At 42.6% G+C, this 15,906-nt stretch overlaps 1 protein-coding gene across 1 annotated transcript in view; it reads right to left on the bottom strand.

Moving 5' to 3' along the window:
* LOC134221656 (uncharacterized) overlaps positions 1 to 11,406 on the bottom strand; it is a 54,152-nt gene extending 42,746 nt beyond the window's left edge. The window contains exon 1 of the mRNA XM_062700845.1: positions 11,297 to 11,406. Coding sequence (XP_062556829.1) covers positions 11,297 to 11,406 — 110 coding nt within the window. The remainder of the gene's footprint in view (positions 1 to 11,296) is intronic.
* Positions 11,407 to 15,906: the final 4,500 nt, after the last annotated feature.

Here is a 15,906-nt window from a genome sequence, read left to right on the forward strand (position 1 = left end):
GAGCCTGGAGGTGCTTGCTGGAGTCACTCCTTTAAAGCACCGTTACTGGGAGCTCTCACTTAGAATACTCGTCAAATGTGGAACAAGTAACACACTTGTCTTAGATAACTTCGATAAAATGCTTGAACTGACTTGTCGTTCAAGATTCCTTAGAGTCTATCTCAACTACATTTCTTCAGATCTTTGTCTTTGTCTTTGTCTTTGTCCGTGTTATAATCCACCTCGAGTTCACTTCACCAACGACAGTTCCTCAATTGAATACGATCTGTCCATGAAATACGCTATTCAAGGAATACCAGATCATCTTCGACAAATATCTATTCCCTCCCTTTTTTCAGAAAAATATGAACATGTCAATTGCAACAACAGATATTTCACTGATGGTTCTCGCATTAACGGATCCACTGGCTTTGGTGTTTTCAATGTAACTTCAACCACCTTCCGGAAGCTTCAGGAACCGTGTTCGGTTTATGTTGCTGAGCTGGCAGCAATTAACTTCGCTTTGGGGATAATTTCCAATCAGCCCGTAGACCATTATTTCATCTTCTCGGATAGTCTTAGTTCTATCGAGGCACTCCGGTCGATGAAACCTGTTAAGCACGCATCTTACTTTTTTACAAACATAAGAGAGCAGATGCGTGTTTTGGTCGAAAGATCATTCAAGATTACCTTTGTTTAGGTCCCATCTCACTGCTCAATCTACGGCAATGAGAAGGCAGACTCGCTGGCAAAGATGGGCGCACAGGAAGGTGAAGTTTATGATAGACAATACTCGAGCAACGAGTTTTTCCCATTAGTCCGTCAGAGTACTCTTCAAAGTTGGCAAAGAAATTGGACACACAACGAACTTGGACGGTGGCTATTTTCCATAGTTCCAAAAGTTTCTGGGCGAGCGTGGTTCAGAGGTGAGGACTTAAGTCGAGGCTTCATTCGCACGATGTCGAGGCTTATGTCCAATCACTATTCACTAAACGCACATCTGTACAGAATAAACCTTGTCGATAGCAACTTATGTAGGTGCGGAGCCGATTATGATGACATCGATCACGTAGTTTGGTCCTGCTCGAAAAATGACGCCTCCAGAGAGCAATTATTGGATACCCTTGTGGCCCGAGGTAAACAACCCTTCAGGGAAGTACGCGGTGTTTTGGGAGATCGTGATGTTGTCTATATGCAGGCCATTTATAGTTTTCTTTGTGCTTCTGACATAAAAATCTAACATATTGTTTTTTTTTTCTTTCTTTAAAGTTTTTTTTTGTTCTGTCTCTGCCTTTTTGTTCCATAGAGCTCTATAGCTCTTGCCATCCGGAAGATGCTCCCAGTCGAACCATTCCTCGAGCACGACGACACGCCACATCGTCACTGACGCCAAATGCCCGGATGAGAAGCTGAAATTTCCTGATCCCAAATCCTAAGCCCCGTCCATCCTTAAATATTGTAAACTAACCTCGAGTCACCACGAGTACGCTGGCTTCTACCCCCCTCTTACTAACCGTATAATAAAATGATATTGATTGTATATATCACAAAGAACAATGGCTCCGTAAAGTGTTATACACGCCTGAGCCTACAAAATAAACGAAATTGGAAAGACCGTTACACATATTTATTAAAAAATATGGTCTACGCAAGGTCAAGGTCTACTGGTCTCCGCAAAGTCAAGTCAAAGTCAAAGGGTAATCTTCTTCTTCTTCTACTGAATCGAGCGGCGTGAAAATTTGAATGCAGAGGTTTTTGGGGCCGGTGAAGGTTCTTAACATGGTTCGAGACCCCTCTTCTCTTTGAAACCTGGCTCCTATACAAATGAAACACCAATTTCATCATAACTCGAGATCAAGCAAATGGAAACAAATCTGGCGTGTGGAGGTTTTGGAAGGGAAGATATGTTTCTGTGGTGGTTTGCAACGCCTCCCCCTTCTGGAAAGGGGGGCTCCCATACAAATGAACCAAACATTTCTGCATAACTCGAGAACTAATCAGAGAATAAATCAATTTTAGGCGAAACAAAGTTCGTCGGGTCTGCTAGTAAAAAATAAATATTTAAATGGAAAAAAAATAAAAAAATAAATTTGTTAAAGAATGTTATGAAAGTTCTCAAAATTTACCGGAATTTTTTTTTGTTGCCCCTCAAATTGGTATTTTCGAGCAAAACAATCCGAAGGGGAGGGGAGACATATTTTTAAAAAATATTTATATCGGCCTAATAATATTTTTATCCAATTAAATGCGCGCCTGAATCAGAAGGATTTAACTTTGATTCAGGAAGTGTGAATGCACTTAAGATATTTTTATAATACGTGGGTGCAAACATGCGGTACTTATTGTACACAGATAAAAATATGTTGTGATTTTAAATGTATTTTCATGCACATATATGGAGCATGCAAATAAACGTAACTTTCAATCGATCTCGCTTTTCTTTTGAATCGAAATAAATTTAAACTGTGCTTGCATGTAAAATTCAATCAAATTTGATTGAATATCGCATGTTAATTTGTTCGATACGCATACCTGCAATTTTACACGTCGTTGAATTTTAAAAATTATTTGCTGTGTACACGACAAAAGCTTCGGAACGCATACGTTCTTGAAACGGGCTATATGAGTTACAATAGAGCTATCACCTTCTTGCTCCCTGATTCAAAAGTCTTGCAATGATATTAATAAAATGGTTGCACGAATATTTTATCCATAGTGACATTCAGTGTTGGTAGAATCATACTCAAATCTGAATCATCGAATCTCGCCTCAAATCTGAATCTTGCCTGCGATTGCGGGGGAGCATCGCGCTTGAGTTTCTCAGCCAGAATCGCATCGCTTCACTCACTCACCGAAAAATGATTTCGTTCTAAAAAGCGTCAAAACGCAATCGAGGCGTATGTTTTATTAATATATGCAATTATTAGCCATTGCATTGTTTTAGGCGAAAAACAGTTAATTCAATGCATTCAACAATGAAGAACACGTAAATATCATGCAATGATGCAAATTGCGATTCGAATCATGAGCAAATCTCTGGGCCATGATTCTGATGGAATTTGACTCACGCATGGTTTGAATCGCCGATGAGATTTGAGATTTTGAGATTTTACCAACACTGGTGACACTGCCAGACAGTGGGAGTTAGATTGTAATAACACACACACCCTCTTTTCCTGTCCGCAACGTTTACTACTCGCGCGCATCACAACCAAATTAATTTGGTTTTGGTACATGATTGACATTTTATGATTTCTAGTGATGCACGAAAAACAAGATATGCCAATGATTGGAATATTTCTGAACAACAAATGTTGCAAACGGAAAAGAGGATGCTCCCCTAGAGCTTCTTCTATTAAAATATTTCATCAAATGCTTCAAAACCCAAATGTTGGCAATTCGGATCCAAGGAAGGCATCATTACTACTGAGGAATTAATTTGGGTTTTCATAGTAATTTTTTTAAACAATTGTCGTATCCAACAATTTTCATATCTCAAGATACGCTAGTTTTGTTCGAAACCAGTGACATTAGTAATCAAATAAATTTTCTAAAAATTTTCATGCATGATGGCACTACAATCCTTAATGACCAAAACTGCCTTACGTAGTTTACGTTGGGCGGTTGTGTCTTGTATATAACCCTTCTGATTTTTCATTTATTTAGTTAACATCTAAACAGATAACACTGAATCAACAATTTGACGCCACAGTGCACGGTTCGAGGCCGCATCTCTCCATCCTCGGATACGCCCCACGCTCGCCAAGTCGTTCTGCACCTGGTCTGCCCATCTCGCTCGTTGCGCTCCACGCCGTCTCGTACCTGCCGGATCGGAAGCGAACACCATCTTTGCAGGGTTGCTGTCCGGCATTCTTGCAACATGTCCTGCCCATCGTACCCTTCCGGCTTTAGCTACCTTCTGGATACTGGGTTCGCCGTAGAGTTGGGCGAGCTCATGGTTCATTCTTCGCCGCCACACACCGTCTTCTTGCACACCGCCAAAGATGGTCCTAAGCACCCGTCTCTCGAATACTCCGAGTGCTTGCAAGTCCTCCTCGAGTATTGTCCATGTTTCATGTCCGTAGAGGACAACCGGTCTTATGAGCGTCTTGTACATGACACATTTGGTGCGGTGGCGAATCTTTTTCGACCGCAGTTTCTTCTGGAGCCCGTAGTAGGCCCGACTTCCACAGATGATGCGCCTTCGTATTTCACGACTAACGTTGTTGTCAGCCGTTAGCAAGGATCCGAGGTAGACGAATTCCTCGACCACCTTGAAGATATCCCCGTCTATCGTAACACTGCTTCCCAGGCGGGCCCTGTCGCGCTCGGTTCCGCCCACAAGCATGTACTTTGTCTTTGACGCATTCACCACCAGTCCAACTTTTGTTGCTTCACGTTTCAGGCGGGTGTACAGTTCTGCCACCTTTGCAAATGTTCGGCCGACAATGTCCATGTCATCCGCGAAGCAAATAAATTGACTGGATCTGTTGAAAATCGTACCCGGCTGTTATACCCGGCTCTCCGTATGACACCTTCTAGCGCAATGTTGAACAACAGGCACGAAAGTCCATCACCTTGTCTTAGTCCTCGGCACGATTCGAACGAACTGGAATGTTCGCCCGAAATCTTCACACAGTTTTGCACACCATCCACCGTTGCTTTGATCAGTCTGGTAAGCTTCCCAGGGAAGCTGTTCTCGTCCATAATTTTCCATAGCTCTACGCGGTCTATACTGTCGTATGCCGCCTTGAAATCAACGAACAGATGGTGCATTGGGATCTGGTATTCACGGCATTTTTTGAAGGATTTGCCGTACAGTAAAGATCTGGTCCGTTGTCGAGCGGCCGTCAACGAAGCCGGCTTGATAACTTCCCACGAACTCGTTCACTAATGGTGACAGACGACGGAAGATGATCTGGGATATCACTTTGTAGGCGGCATTAAGGATGGTGATCGCTCGAAAGTTCTCACACTCCAGTTTGTCGCCGTTTTTGTAGATGGGGCATATAACCCCTTCCTTTCACTCCTCCGGTAGCTGTTCGGTTTCCCAGATTCTGACTATCAGTTTGTGCAGGCACGTGGCCAGCTTTTCCGGGCCCATCTTGATGAGCTCAGCTCCGATACCATCCTTACCAGCTGCTTTATTGGTCTTTAGCTGTTGAATGGCATCCTTAACTTCCCTCAAGGTGGGGGCTGGTTGGCTTCCATCGTCCGCTGAACTGACGTTGTCATCTCCTCCGCTGCCTTGACTTTGACTGCATGTACTCTCCACGCCATTCAGATTTCGTTCGTCCGTCAAGATGCTCCCATCCTTATCCCGGCACGAAGCCTTTGCGGGATGCGTTGAGCTTCTGATAGAACTTGCGTGTATCTTGAGAACGGCACAGCTGTTCCATCTCCTCGCACTGCGCTTCTCTCCAGGCGGCGTTTCTTCTCCTGAAAAAGGCGGGTCTGCTGTCTCCGCTTCCGTCTATAACGTTCCACGTTCTGCCGGGTACCTTGCTGCAGCGCGACCGCCCGCGCTGCGTCCTTCTCCTCCAGAATCTGTCTGCACTCTTCGTCGAACCAATCGTTCCGTCGACTTCGACCCATATACCCGACGTTGTTCTCCGCTGCGTCGTTAATGGCTGCTTTAACTGTATTCCAGCAGTCCTCAAGAGGGGCCCCATCGAGCTCACCCTCTTCCGGCAACGCTGCCTCGAGATGCTGCGCGTCTGCAGTGGGACATCAGGTTGCTTCATTCGCTCTAGGTCGTACCGCGGCGGTCGTCGGTACCGAACATTGTTGATAACGGATAGTTTTGGGCGCAGTTTAACCATCACCAGATAGTGGTCAGAGTCGATGTTAGCACCACGATATGTCCTGACGTCGATAATGTCGGAGAAGTGCCGTCCATCAATCAAAACGTGGTCGATTTGTGATTCTGTCTGCAGTGGTGATCTCCAGGTGTACCGAAACGGAAGGCTGTGTTGGAAGTAGGTGCTGTGAATGGCCATATTCTTGGAGGCGGCGATATCAATTAGTCGTAGGTCGTTTTCGTTCGTCAGCCGGTGAGCGCTGAACTTTCCAATAGTCGGTCTAAACTCCTCCTCTTGGCCAACCTGAGCGTTCAAATCTCCTATGATGATTTTGACGTCGTGGCTTGGGCAGCTGTCGTACTCACGTTCCAGCTGCGCGTAGAATGCGTCCTTATCATCATCAGTGTTTCCGGAGTGTGGGCTATGGACGTTGATTATGCTGAAGTTGAAGAACCGGCCTTTGATCCTTAACCTGCACATTCTTTCATTGATCGGCCACCACCCGATCACGTGCCTTTGCATATCGCCCATCACTATGAAAGCTGTTCCCAGCTCGTGTGTGTTGCCGCAGCTCTGGTAGATGGTATGATTACCTCTAAACGTTCGCACCATTGATCCATTCCAACAAACCTCCTGCAGCGCTACGATGCCGAATCCACGGTCCTTGAGCACATCGGCGAGTATGCGTGTGCTCCCGATGAAGTTGAGAGATTTGCAGTTCCACGAACCGAGTTTCCAATCGCTAGTCCCTTTTCGTCGCAGTGGTCTTCGCCGATAGTTCTGGTCCGTACTCTCTTGTTTATTGTTCGTTGCTTATGATTTTTTAAAGGCTGGCTTGCAGGGCCTGACACCAAACCCCCTAAATTTCCAGAGTACCATCCCTCCTTATTTCCGGTGGACAATGGTGCACAGTTTCACTTAGAGTCCCTCGCTGGCACTCGGACGATGATCAGCCGCCCCTAACATGGAGAACAGACGCTGTTGTGAGCCGATCCTGACATGGAGAACAGACGCTCAATAAGATTTGCACCTCCGGAGAGGAGCAAACCCCCCTTCCCTGTCAGCATACGACCATAGTTCCCTTCGGGGTTGGTTACCGGATCTTCCCTAAGGTTGATCATATCCCGGCCAGCACCGCGGGGAGGTAGGGATAGGAGTTGCTGGGTAAGAGGCTAAGGACCGCGAGATGGGGTCTATTTTATTCCTTCAGGTACGCGAAGTACCAATGGTACGCTTTACCCAGCATTTGCCGTGCCTTGCTATATGTAGACGAAGAATCAGAAGGAATAAATTTTGGCTGTTACGCCCTTTTCAAATGTTGGTCTAGAAATAATCAGTTTATCATTCATTTCAGGATATGGGCAGATTATTTTGATTTTCTGTTGTGTAAACAGTAAAAAATGGACTTCGAAGAAGGTAGGAAAATAAGCGTGTATAAAACTAAAATAAAAACGTCACATATAAAATCAGAAAAAAAAAATGCTAACCAGTACAGATGTCATTACCTATAAAATTTTCAAAACATGATTGGAAATTTGGATAAATTTTCTTTCTTTCTCATATTGACCACGATAATTATTATAATAAATGGCGTAATCTGAATAGGCTATAAGCACAATTTAAATATTTCTGGGTTTAAAGTTTTTTTTACTCGTTTTCACAATTTCGTCGAGATCCACGTCACATGAACTCAAATGAAAGCAATAGAGGCAGGAACTGGATTGAGGAGTTAGATGCCCAGCTATGTTTTTTCTGGCTGGCCATATCTAATAGACCTCTTCATGTTTTGAAAAGTATTAAAAATTCAATTGGTCAGCCCAAAATCACAATTCTTATGCTATAATAGGCCTTCTGTAAAATTTTCAGCTAATTCGGATAAAATTTCGAGGTGGCTCAAGTCGATTTAGTGTTTTGGGCCACTTTAATTTTTGAAAAAAATCTTACATGAGATATAAACGTCAAAACTATCGCAACAACCTCTTTACGGAAGCTATTGGTGTCCTCTACATGTCTTGTGAACATTGCGAGTCGTTCCGTTCACGTTTTGTCCTTGTTAAAGTGATTTTTAAGCTTTTAAGTGCATAAAAATACTGTTTCCCCTAAAAGTCGTTGTTCTACAAAATTCTTGAGTTTATGACAAATGATTGTTAATTTAATATATTATTATTCCTCTTTTTTCCCTGGAAATTTGAGTAATATAATTGCCCATGTGCAATTTACCGTTAAATTCTTAAAAATCAGTAGCTGAACATTTGTCATAAATTTGCACGCTGAGATTTCTTCAAACAAGTTGTTCAAACAAAGAAGCTTTGATTTCACTTGTTACTACGATGCACTCAATGTTAAAAGCATGTAGACATATGGTGAAATTAACAAAATTTGGAAGTCGTTTGTTGTAAGCATCAAATATCATATGATTTGATTTATGTTTTGTTCGAACAACTTGTTTGGAGAAATCCTAACGTGCAAATTTATGACAAATGTTCAGCTTCTGATTTTTAAGAATTTAACGGCAAATCGCACATGGGCAATTATATTACTCAAATTTCCAGGGAAAAAAGAGGAATAATAATATAATAAATTAACAATCATTTGTCATAAACTCAAGAATTTTGTAGAACAACGACTTTTAGGGGAAACAGTATTTTTATGCACTTAAAAGCTTAAAAATCACTTTAACAAGGACAAAACGTGAACGAAACGACTCGCAATGTTCACAAGACTTGTAGAGGACACCAATAGCTTCCGTAAAGAGGTTGTTGCGATAGTTTTTGACGTTTATATCTCTTGTTAGATTTTTTCCAAAATTAAAAATAGCCCAAAAACACTAAATCTACTTGAGCCACCTCGAAATTTTATCCGAATTAGCTGAAAATTTGACAGGAGACTTATTTTTGCATAAGGATTGTGATTCTGGGTTGACCGGTTGAATTTTTTATACTTTTTGAAAACATGAAGAGGTCTAATATCTAAAGATTCTGTAAAAGGAACAAATCAGAGTAAAACAACTTTAAGGATGGCAGTCAGGCAGCACGTGGGGTCAAAGATGTACTATATTAAAGACAGACCGGTGGACGGTGTGCGACAGCGATTCAACCAATTGAGTCACCAAATATCGAAGTACATCGAATGTTTGGCATTTGTGAAACGGGCAAACAAAAGCGGAGAAAGTACGGACGATAAGTACCAGACGGCGAGAGACTTGACCTGCGGTTATCGAACGTCCACTGTATTCTTTCAACAATGGTTTCAATAATATGTTCTGTGTAGTTATCTGTTAGTGTGTTGTAATAGTAATAGATGCATTTCAACAACAGAGGTAGTATTTTTCAAACATAATACTCGTTTTAATTAGCACCTGTTCTTCACAGCAGAGGGATCTATCATCATGTCCCCTGTTGATGCGCTCGTTCGAACGAAGTCCATGGAACGTGATTTATTTTAATACACACACGGCTGCACAACGACCAATTGGCAAAAATAAGGCAAGACGTATCTATGGAACGCCTGGAGAAAATGTATGGCCGAAAGTGCTATATAAAATGACGCGAAAAAACGATCTGTTAGAAGACATACAGTAGTTATGGAGAGGGCTACAGAACTAAAACCACTCACAACACCATTGAACGATCTAGATGAGCTGAGTAGACAAATAGTATAACAGAAATTTGATATAGCAAAGAAATATCTACCCACTGACGAAGCTGAAAGTCAGCCAGATCTTGACTAAGAACTTGATGAATAACAAATTGAGGCCGAGTTCCTCGCAGATGTTTAAAGTTTGATTATTGCTTTTCTATAGGATCCAATCCCGTTTGCTCAGTCACATCGTTTTTCCGTGACGTAACACTTTGTAACATTTTTTTTTCTTTGTCAAGCTAAGGACATTGCAAATGAGGCAATCTTTCCAAATTATATCACAATGATCTCTATGCCTGAGAGACTTAGTACAACAATTTTTATTGCCTAGTTTTGGGCAATTTGATGTTAGGCATTTTTTAAATCATATTATGATAAAAACTTGTTACGCTTTTTGAATGATAATGTCTACTAAGAACAAAATATTATAAAAATAAGTTATAAATATCACAATGTGTTAAAATTGTGTTAAGTTTTTGTTATGCTCTTCTAGTCGGGGTGCGTTTGTTTCCTGTCACAGTTGCCTTTAACCGTCGACGCTGTTGCCTTTGACTGCCCAAAGATGGTCGATAATATCTTGACGAAGTTGGAAGTGAAGTGTCGAATCCTTAATTGGAGACGCTGGTCCAGAGAGTCAAGGAACCCAACAAACATTGCAAGCTGATTAAGTGCTTATTCGACCAAAAATAGTCTTCTTCGGCTAAAAAAAACATTTAAAGTTTGTAATGGAAATTACTCTGAAACTTGACCCTTATTATAAATAAATAAGTTGAGAAGGAAGAGCAGCTGATCTCAAAAATGAACAAATGTTCGTTTACGATATCTATTGAATTTAAAGTGCACTTGAATTTTCATCAGTTTGAATAGGGCTTTCCGCACATAATTTACACATGATTTTTATTGTTGTAACGAAAATTTTAACCATGAATGTGTCGTTGATTCAAATGTTGTTCTGTCCTAAAACTTTGTTTATTTCCCCGCATATTTAGTCAAAATAATCAGTTTGCAAACTTGAGTAATGCCAGAATCGGATCCTCGTACCACCGGCCGCTGGGAAAGATAATGTCTATTCGTGAGTTTTCCATGGAAATACTTCTATTTTATTTGGAGGAGCCTTTTCATTATCCGGTATTTGAACAGTCATCAATCAACTGGACTACAATTATAAACTTTCATAATCTCTCAAGTATCCTAGTCGCCACAATGCAATGAGCTACACAGCGAGCCGGGGCCTTTCACAGACCACGTGTACCATTATGAGTTGGGGTGGGCCAAAGCGATTGAGCAAAATAAAATAGCATGGAAAAAGCAGTCGGGAGGAATTTATCAGAATTGGTGAGGTGAATGAAACTGTTCGGATTTGTTTTTTTCGTAAAGATTATGACTTTTATATGGACTCGGAGTGCACAACAGAAGGGTGACATAAACGAGAGGGGGCGAATGGGTATAATTCTTCCCAATTTTGTTCTACGTGGATTATGAACAACCGTTAAGTAAATCACCAATCATCACTAATTTCAAGTCAATGCTGTTCCACCCGACTGGATACATTCATCAATTATCTCGCACTCAAAGTGGGTGAGCTTTGGACAGCGGCAGTCCAACCAAACGGAATCCTGTCCCGGTGCCCAAGCATTCCTTTCCATCGATGCCTCCCTTGTATTATTCAGTTTTGCTCAAGCCTTCGTCATAGTTCAATCAGTCCTCTCCCGCCGGCACAGTACCATCCCCAGCAGAACAGCTTGGCGTGGGTGCAAATTATCATCAACTATTCAGTCGGACCAATCAATAGCGCCAACTTCAACGTTTCCTATGGTTTCACCGTGCAAAATTGATGCGTAGTTGTTGGCACATTTCGGCATCGAATACCCATTTACGTTTTTCGGAGGTCGGCCTGGATGCGCGCGACTATGATGGCTCCGGGATACGGCGCCACGTTCGATGGCTGACGGGTGGATGCAAGGTACAACCGATTATGACCTACCATCTCGATCGCACTATTGCCCTCTTCAGCACTTGAATGGGTTGTTCTACGGGTATATGCATTATTGTCCCATTCCAGTTCGTCCGCGGAATTCAGCTTGGATACTGGTAGCTGGAAGAAAATCGTGATTGTCTTCTTTCTATGAAGCTGTTGCTGTACATTATTAAGACATTTCACGTAGAATTTCAAATGAATTTCTCCGTGGACATTCAGAAGAATTCCTTTTGGCAATTTAAAAGAATTTTCTTCTTCAACTTCACAAGAATTGCGATGAACTATCAGAAGAAACTACTCATTGATTGAAATTCCAAATAATGCTCCCGGGACATTCAGAGAAAAACTTGAAAATTTGGATTTCCCTGTGAAGCTGTTTTTTTAATCTAATTTGAAGCAAATGGCACTCACTGGCAGTGTTGGCAATTGTTGTTATTGGCAATGATTTGTATAATTTTCCGAGAACTTTTTTCATAAGCTTGATATCAATTCATGATGTATGACGAACTATATAGCGCTTAAATGCTCATACAACTCTGTCAAACAGAACATTATTACTGTATAGTGTATATGTATATAAAATCGGAGTCGTGAGAGGCAAAATGTCATTCAAATAATATTATGTCAAATGACACGTGACATTTTGGAAAGACTTCGTACTCTATAGAGTATACTACCTTTGGACAAAACATTGCGTTATGAGTTCATAGTTAGTCAATTCAAAATTTTCAAAACGACTTATCTGCTTTTGTAAACAAAGATTAAAAACGTCGGTTTCACGATTACCAACACCATGGACACGTAGGTGAAGGCTTCTACTATCTGTTGATGGTGTTGGTTTGCATGGGAGTGCTATCAGATTCGTCAAATCGACGTTTTAATATTTCTTTACAATTTTTTTTACAGATTTTTTTCACAGATTTTTTACAGATTTTTTTCACTTGATTATAAATAAATTCGTTCTAATACAAGTAGGGTTAAGTCAGGCATTTTCGTCTTTTCGTCATAGTCTCGAAAACCAGTAAAAGAGACACTTTTCTGCCAAACTCATCCATACCAAACCGTAAGCTCAGGAGAAACGTTCTGCTATAGTGGAATTCTACCAGTTGGATGTTGCTTTCGTTGGTTTTAGTCCCTACGACGATGGATGGAAATACCTGCCGTGTCCCTACTAATCAAATCTAACCTAAAGCTCCAGTAGGTATATTTAAGGTCACTCCTCACGGAATCCAAGTTTCAAAATGCTCGCGTTTTTGGGGGCACACCACTCGATACGGAAGCAACGCACAACTGTCAATTTTAATATTTCACGCATGCTGCGATGCAGCAAAGCTAAATCAACAAAATGACAGTTGTGCGCCGCCTCCGTATCGAGTGGTGTGCCCCCTAAAACGCGAGCACTTTGAAACTTGGATTCCGTGAGGGGTGACCTTAACAATAGATGGTTTTGGTTTTCCACGCCGTTTATACCACGTTAATTTATATAGCGTGGTCTCCTCTGTTCTGCTGTGTTCAAAGAATCGATTGCTCTGTTTGGAAAAGTAATAGTTTATTATGTATTCATTTCGACAGTAATAAGAGTGTCCTTTTTGTTATTATTCAGGTAAAGTGATAATTGTACCATTGTGGACAGTAGCCAGAAGCGTCTGGCAGCGACCCAAGAACGGGCGCAGTCTTGAGGTTGACGTTTATTCCGGGACGGACATATTTAAAATTCGTTCGTAAAAAGTGTTGAAAGTCCACCATATCATCCGTTCAGTAACGGTCAAGCAGAGAGATATGTAAGAAGGGTAAAAGAGGTTTAAAAAGATATTTCTAATGGAACGTACTATAATGATTCCAACACGTCCAAGATCTCCCCAAGTCAGAACGATTTCTATTTTACGCAACCAAAGACATCCAATGAAGATCTAAACATTTCCAAAACCTCCACGTCTAATATTGGAGTTGGATTTAGAGTTTCCAACACACCGAAACGGAGTCTTACAAACACCTCACCTGACACAAAAGGCCCTGAAGAGTGGCGTTCCTTCCGTCAAATCTTAACCACGTCTTCAATATACACGCCAACACCCAACACCCTGTCTCCTCCAACGTGCCAAAAACAACACACTGCACTACTGCAGCCCTTGAGTCGTTGCCTGATCCGGACTGTCAGGACATCTTGGGACCAGACGCTATACCCCAACCGGAACCTGCAGACCGACCACGGCGCCTGAGAATGACATCGGACGAAGAAAATAACCACAGTGCCCTAGGTAGTCGGAGCGCCGGTAGACCAGACGTCATGACCCCACCGGAACAACCGGGTCGACCCCGGCACTCAGTGGACAAAGAAACACCAAACAAGAAGATCCTGCCCAGATCCCCCGGTAGTTGAGGCCCCCTCAGTGCGGTCATTTTTCCCACACCGGAGCTGTGGAACACCCCTGGCGCCCGGGGATAGACGGAGGCTTTTTCCCTATGCAAGCAAATTGTCAAGCGCAAGCACCAAACCGCTGCTGTTCCGGAGGAGTCTGAGGGAGTCAAGCGTTTCCCGTTAGACGTACTCGGGACGCTTAGCTTTTCCCCGACGGACGACGTGGGAGTCAAGACTTTGAGGAGTAACATGTCAACCATACAGTTTAACTGTCCGCCCGTTAGAACGTCCGACGATGTGAGTAACACTAGCCTTCTTGGGCACCCCGAAAACTTTTTCTCGGAAAGTAAATCCTACCCCTTCAAGCCGCCTTCCGAGCACCCCGGGGACACCAACCCGGGTTGTAAGTCCTACATCAGGATACATCCGAGGGACATGATCACACAACCTGGTTTCTTCCCACCTGACATGCACAACTCGACTGGTACGTCGAACGCATCGCCCCTACCTTCCACCGGATCAGATCAAAGTAGCCTGCTTGTTCCTTTTCCGACCCCCACACTTCCATTGGAGGTCAACTTCTGTCTCCAGTGGAACATCAACGGTTTCTGGAATAATCATTCCAATCTGACCGGACGACAGCTCGCCGTGGATCATTGGCCTGCAGGAGTCAACCGGGTGACACTTGACTCCATGGATCGCTCTTGGAAAGTATAAGTGGACCATTAAGGTAGTCCTAACATCCGGCATTCCGTGGCGATATGGGTCCTCCGGGATGTCCCGTTCGGCGTACTCTAGTTTAACGAAGACTTCCCAGTTGTCGGAGTCCATCTCTGAGGTAGTTACTTAGTTAGTGTGGTGAACGTCTACTTACCCTGCCGGGTACTCTACTTATCTGCCGGGCATCATAAGAAAGGTAAGCAATATAATCGACGAGTCCCCTTCCCCTGTCCTCCTCTTGGGGGACATGAACGCGCATCACCCGGCCTGGGGTGATTCTAGGACTGATCCCCGAGGTACCGCCCTACTTGAATCGTTCGAAACTGCGGACCTTGTACCACTCAACAATGGTTCGCCCACCTTCTTCAATGGCCACTGTCATCGACGAGACCGCCGTCTTATCATTACTTATTACTGATTATCTTATCTTATTATATTACGGACTTATTCGGGAGCAAAAATTTTCCGATTTCGGTTACCGTCCGTTGGGGGGCTGTTCGGCCACATCGAGAGTTGACGTTAAGTCAATGTTAACTTTCCTCCACGAACAGCCAAGATAGCCGTGTGATGTCGGCAGCTGGTTATCTGGCTAAGAATAACATTACGGATTGCCTGTTCCAGTGGTAAAAGTCTACCATACAGGTGACCCCTAATTCTCGGTGTGATGCGGCTTTATGCTTACCGTGCCTACGAATGAATGGTTAGGGGGGTCTAATAAGAACCTAACCGCAAACGGAGCCTGTGAAGCACCAGGGCCTCCTTCACAGTATTTAGCCCTCGCTGCGCTAACCGGAGCTATGGCGTAGTTGACTTTTTACTTCTCCGAGATAATCGGCTACTCTTATTCAATCTCAACATGAGGTTAAATAAGAGTGGGGTTATGAATATGTGTTTTACTTAGTTTTTCAACAAATTGTCACTTATATGAATTCGCATTATGCGTTTTTTAACAATGTTCTTTGTAATTGTTACCTATATGGATTCGCATTACGCGTTTTTCACAGTGTACTCTGTGTCTCGACCTTGACGTTCGGCTTTGGCTACGCATGTTCAATCTCAACGTGACTGTGTGGTTATAAATATGTGATTTACTTAGTTTTTCAACAAACTGTTACCTATATGGATTCGCATGATGCATTTTTCACAGTGTACTCTGTGTTTCGTCCTTGACGTTCGGCTTCGGCTACTCTTGTTCAATCTCAACGTGAGGTTAAATAAGAGTGGGGTTATGAATATGAGTAATTCTCGCTGAAACCGGGCCACTATTTGCACGAGGCTCTTAAAAATGTCTAAATTTATATTCTTTCGAAAGCTTTCGGCGAGTATATTAAGAGTCTGAGTTAAATTCTTCAGAAAGATGAACCCCTCGTTAGTTATACACGAAATCATTTTAACGGACCCCTCGATTTTTGTCAATTCTTGACTCACCA

The sequence above is a fragment of the Armigeres subalbatus genome, chromosome 3 (genome assembly GCF_024139115.2).
Source record: "Armigeres subalbatus isolate Guangzhou_Male chromosome 3, GZ_Asu_2, whole genome shotgun sequence".
NCBI lineage: Eukaryota > Metazoa > Arthropoda > Insecta > Diptera > Culicidae > Armigeres > Armigeres subalbatus.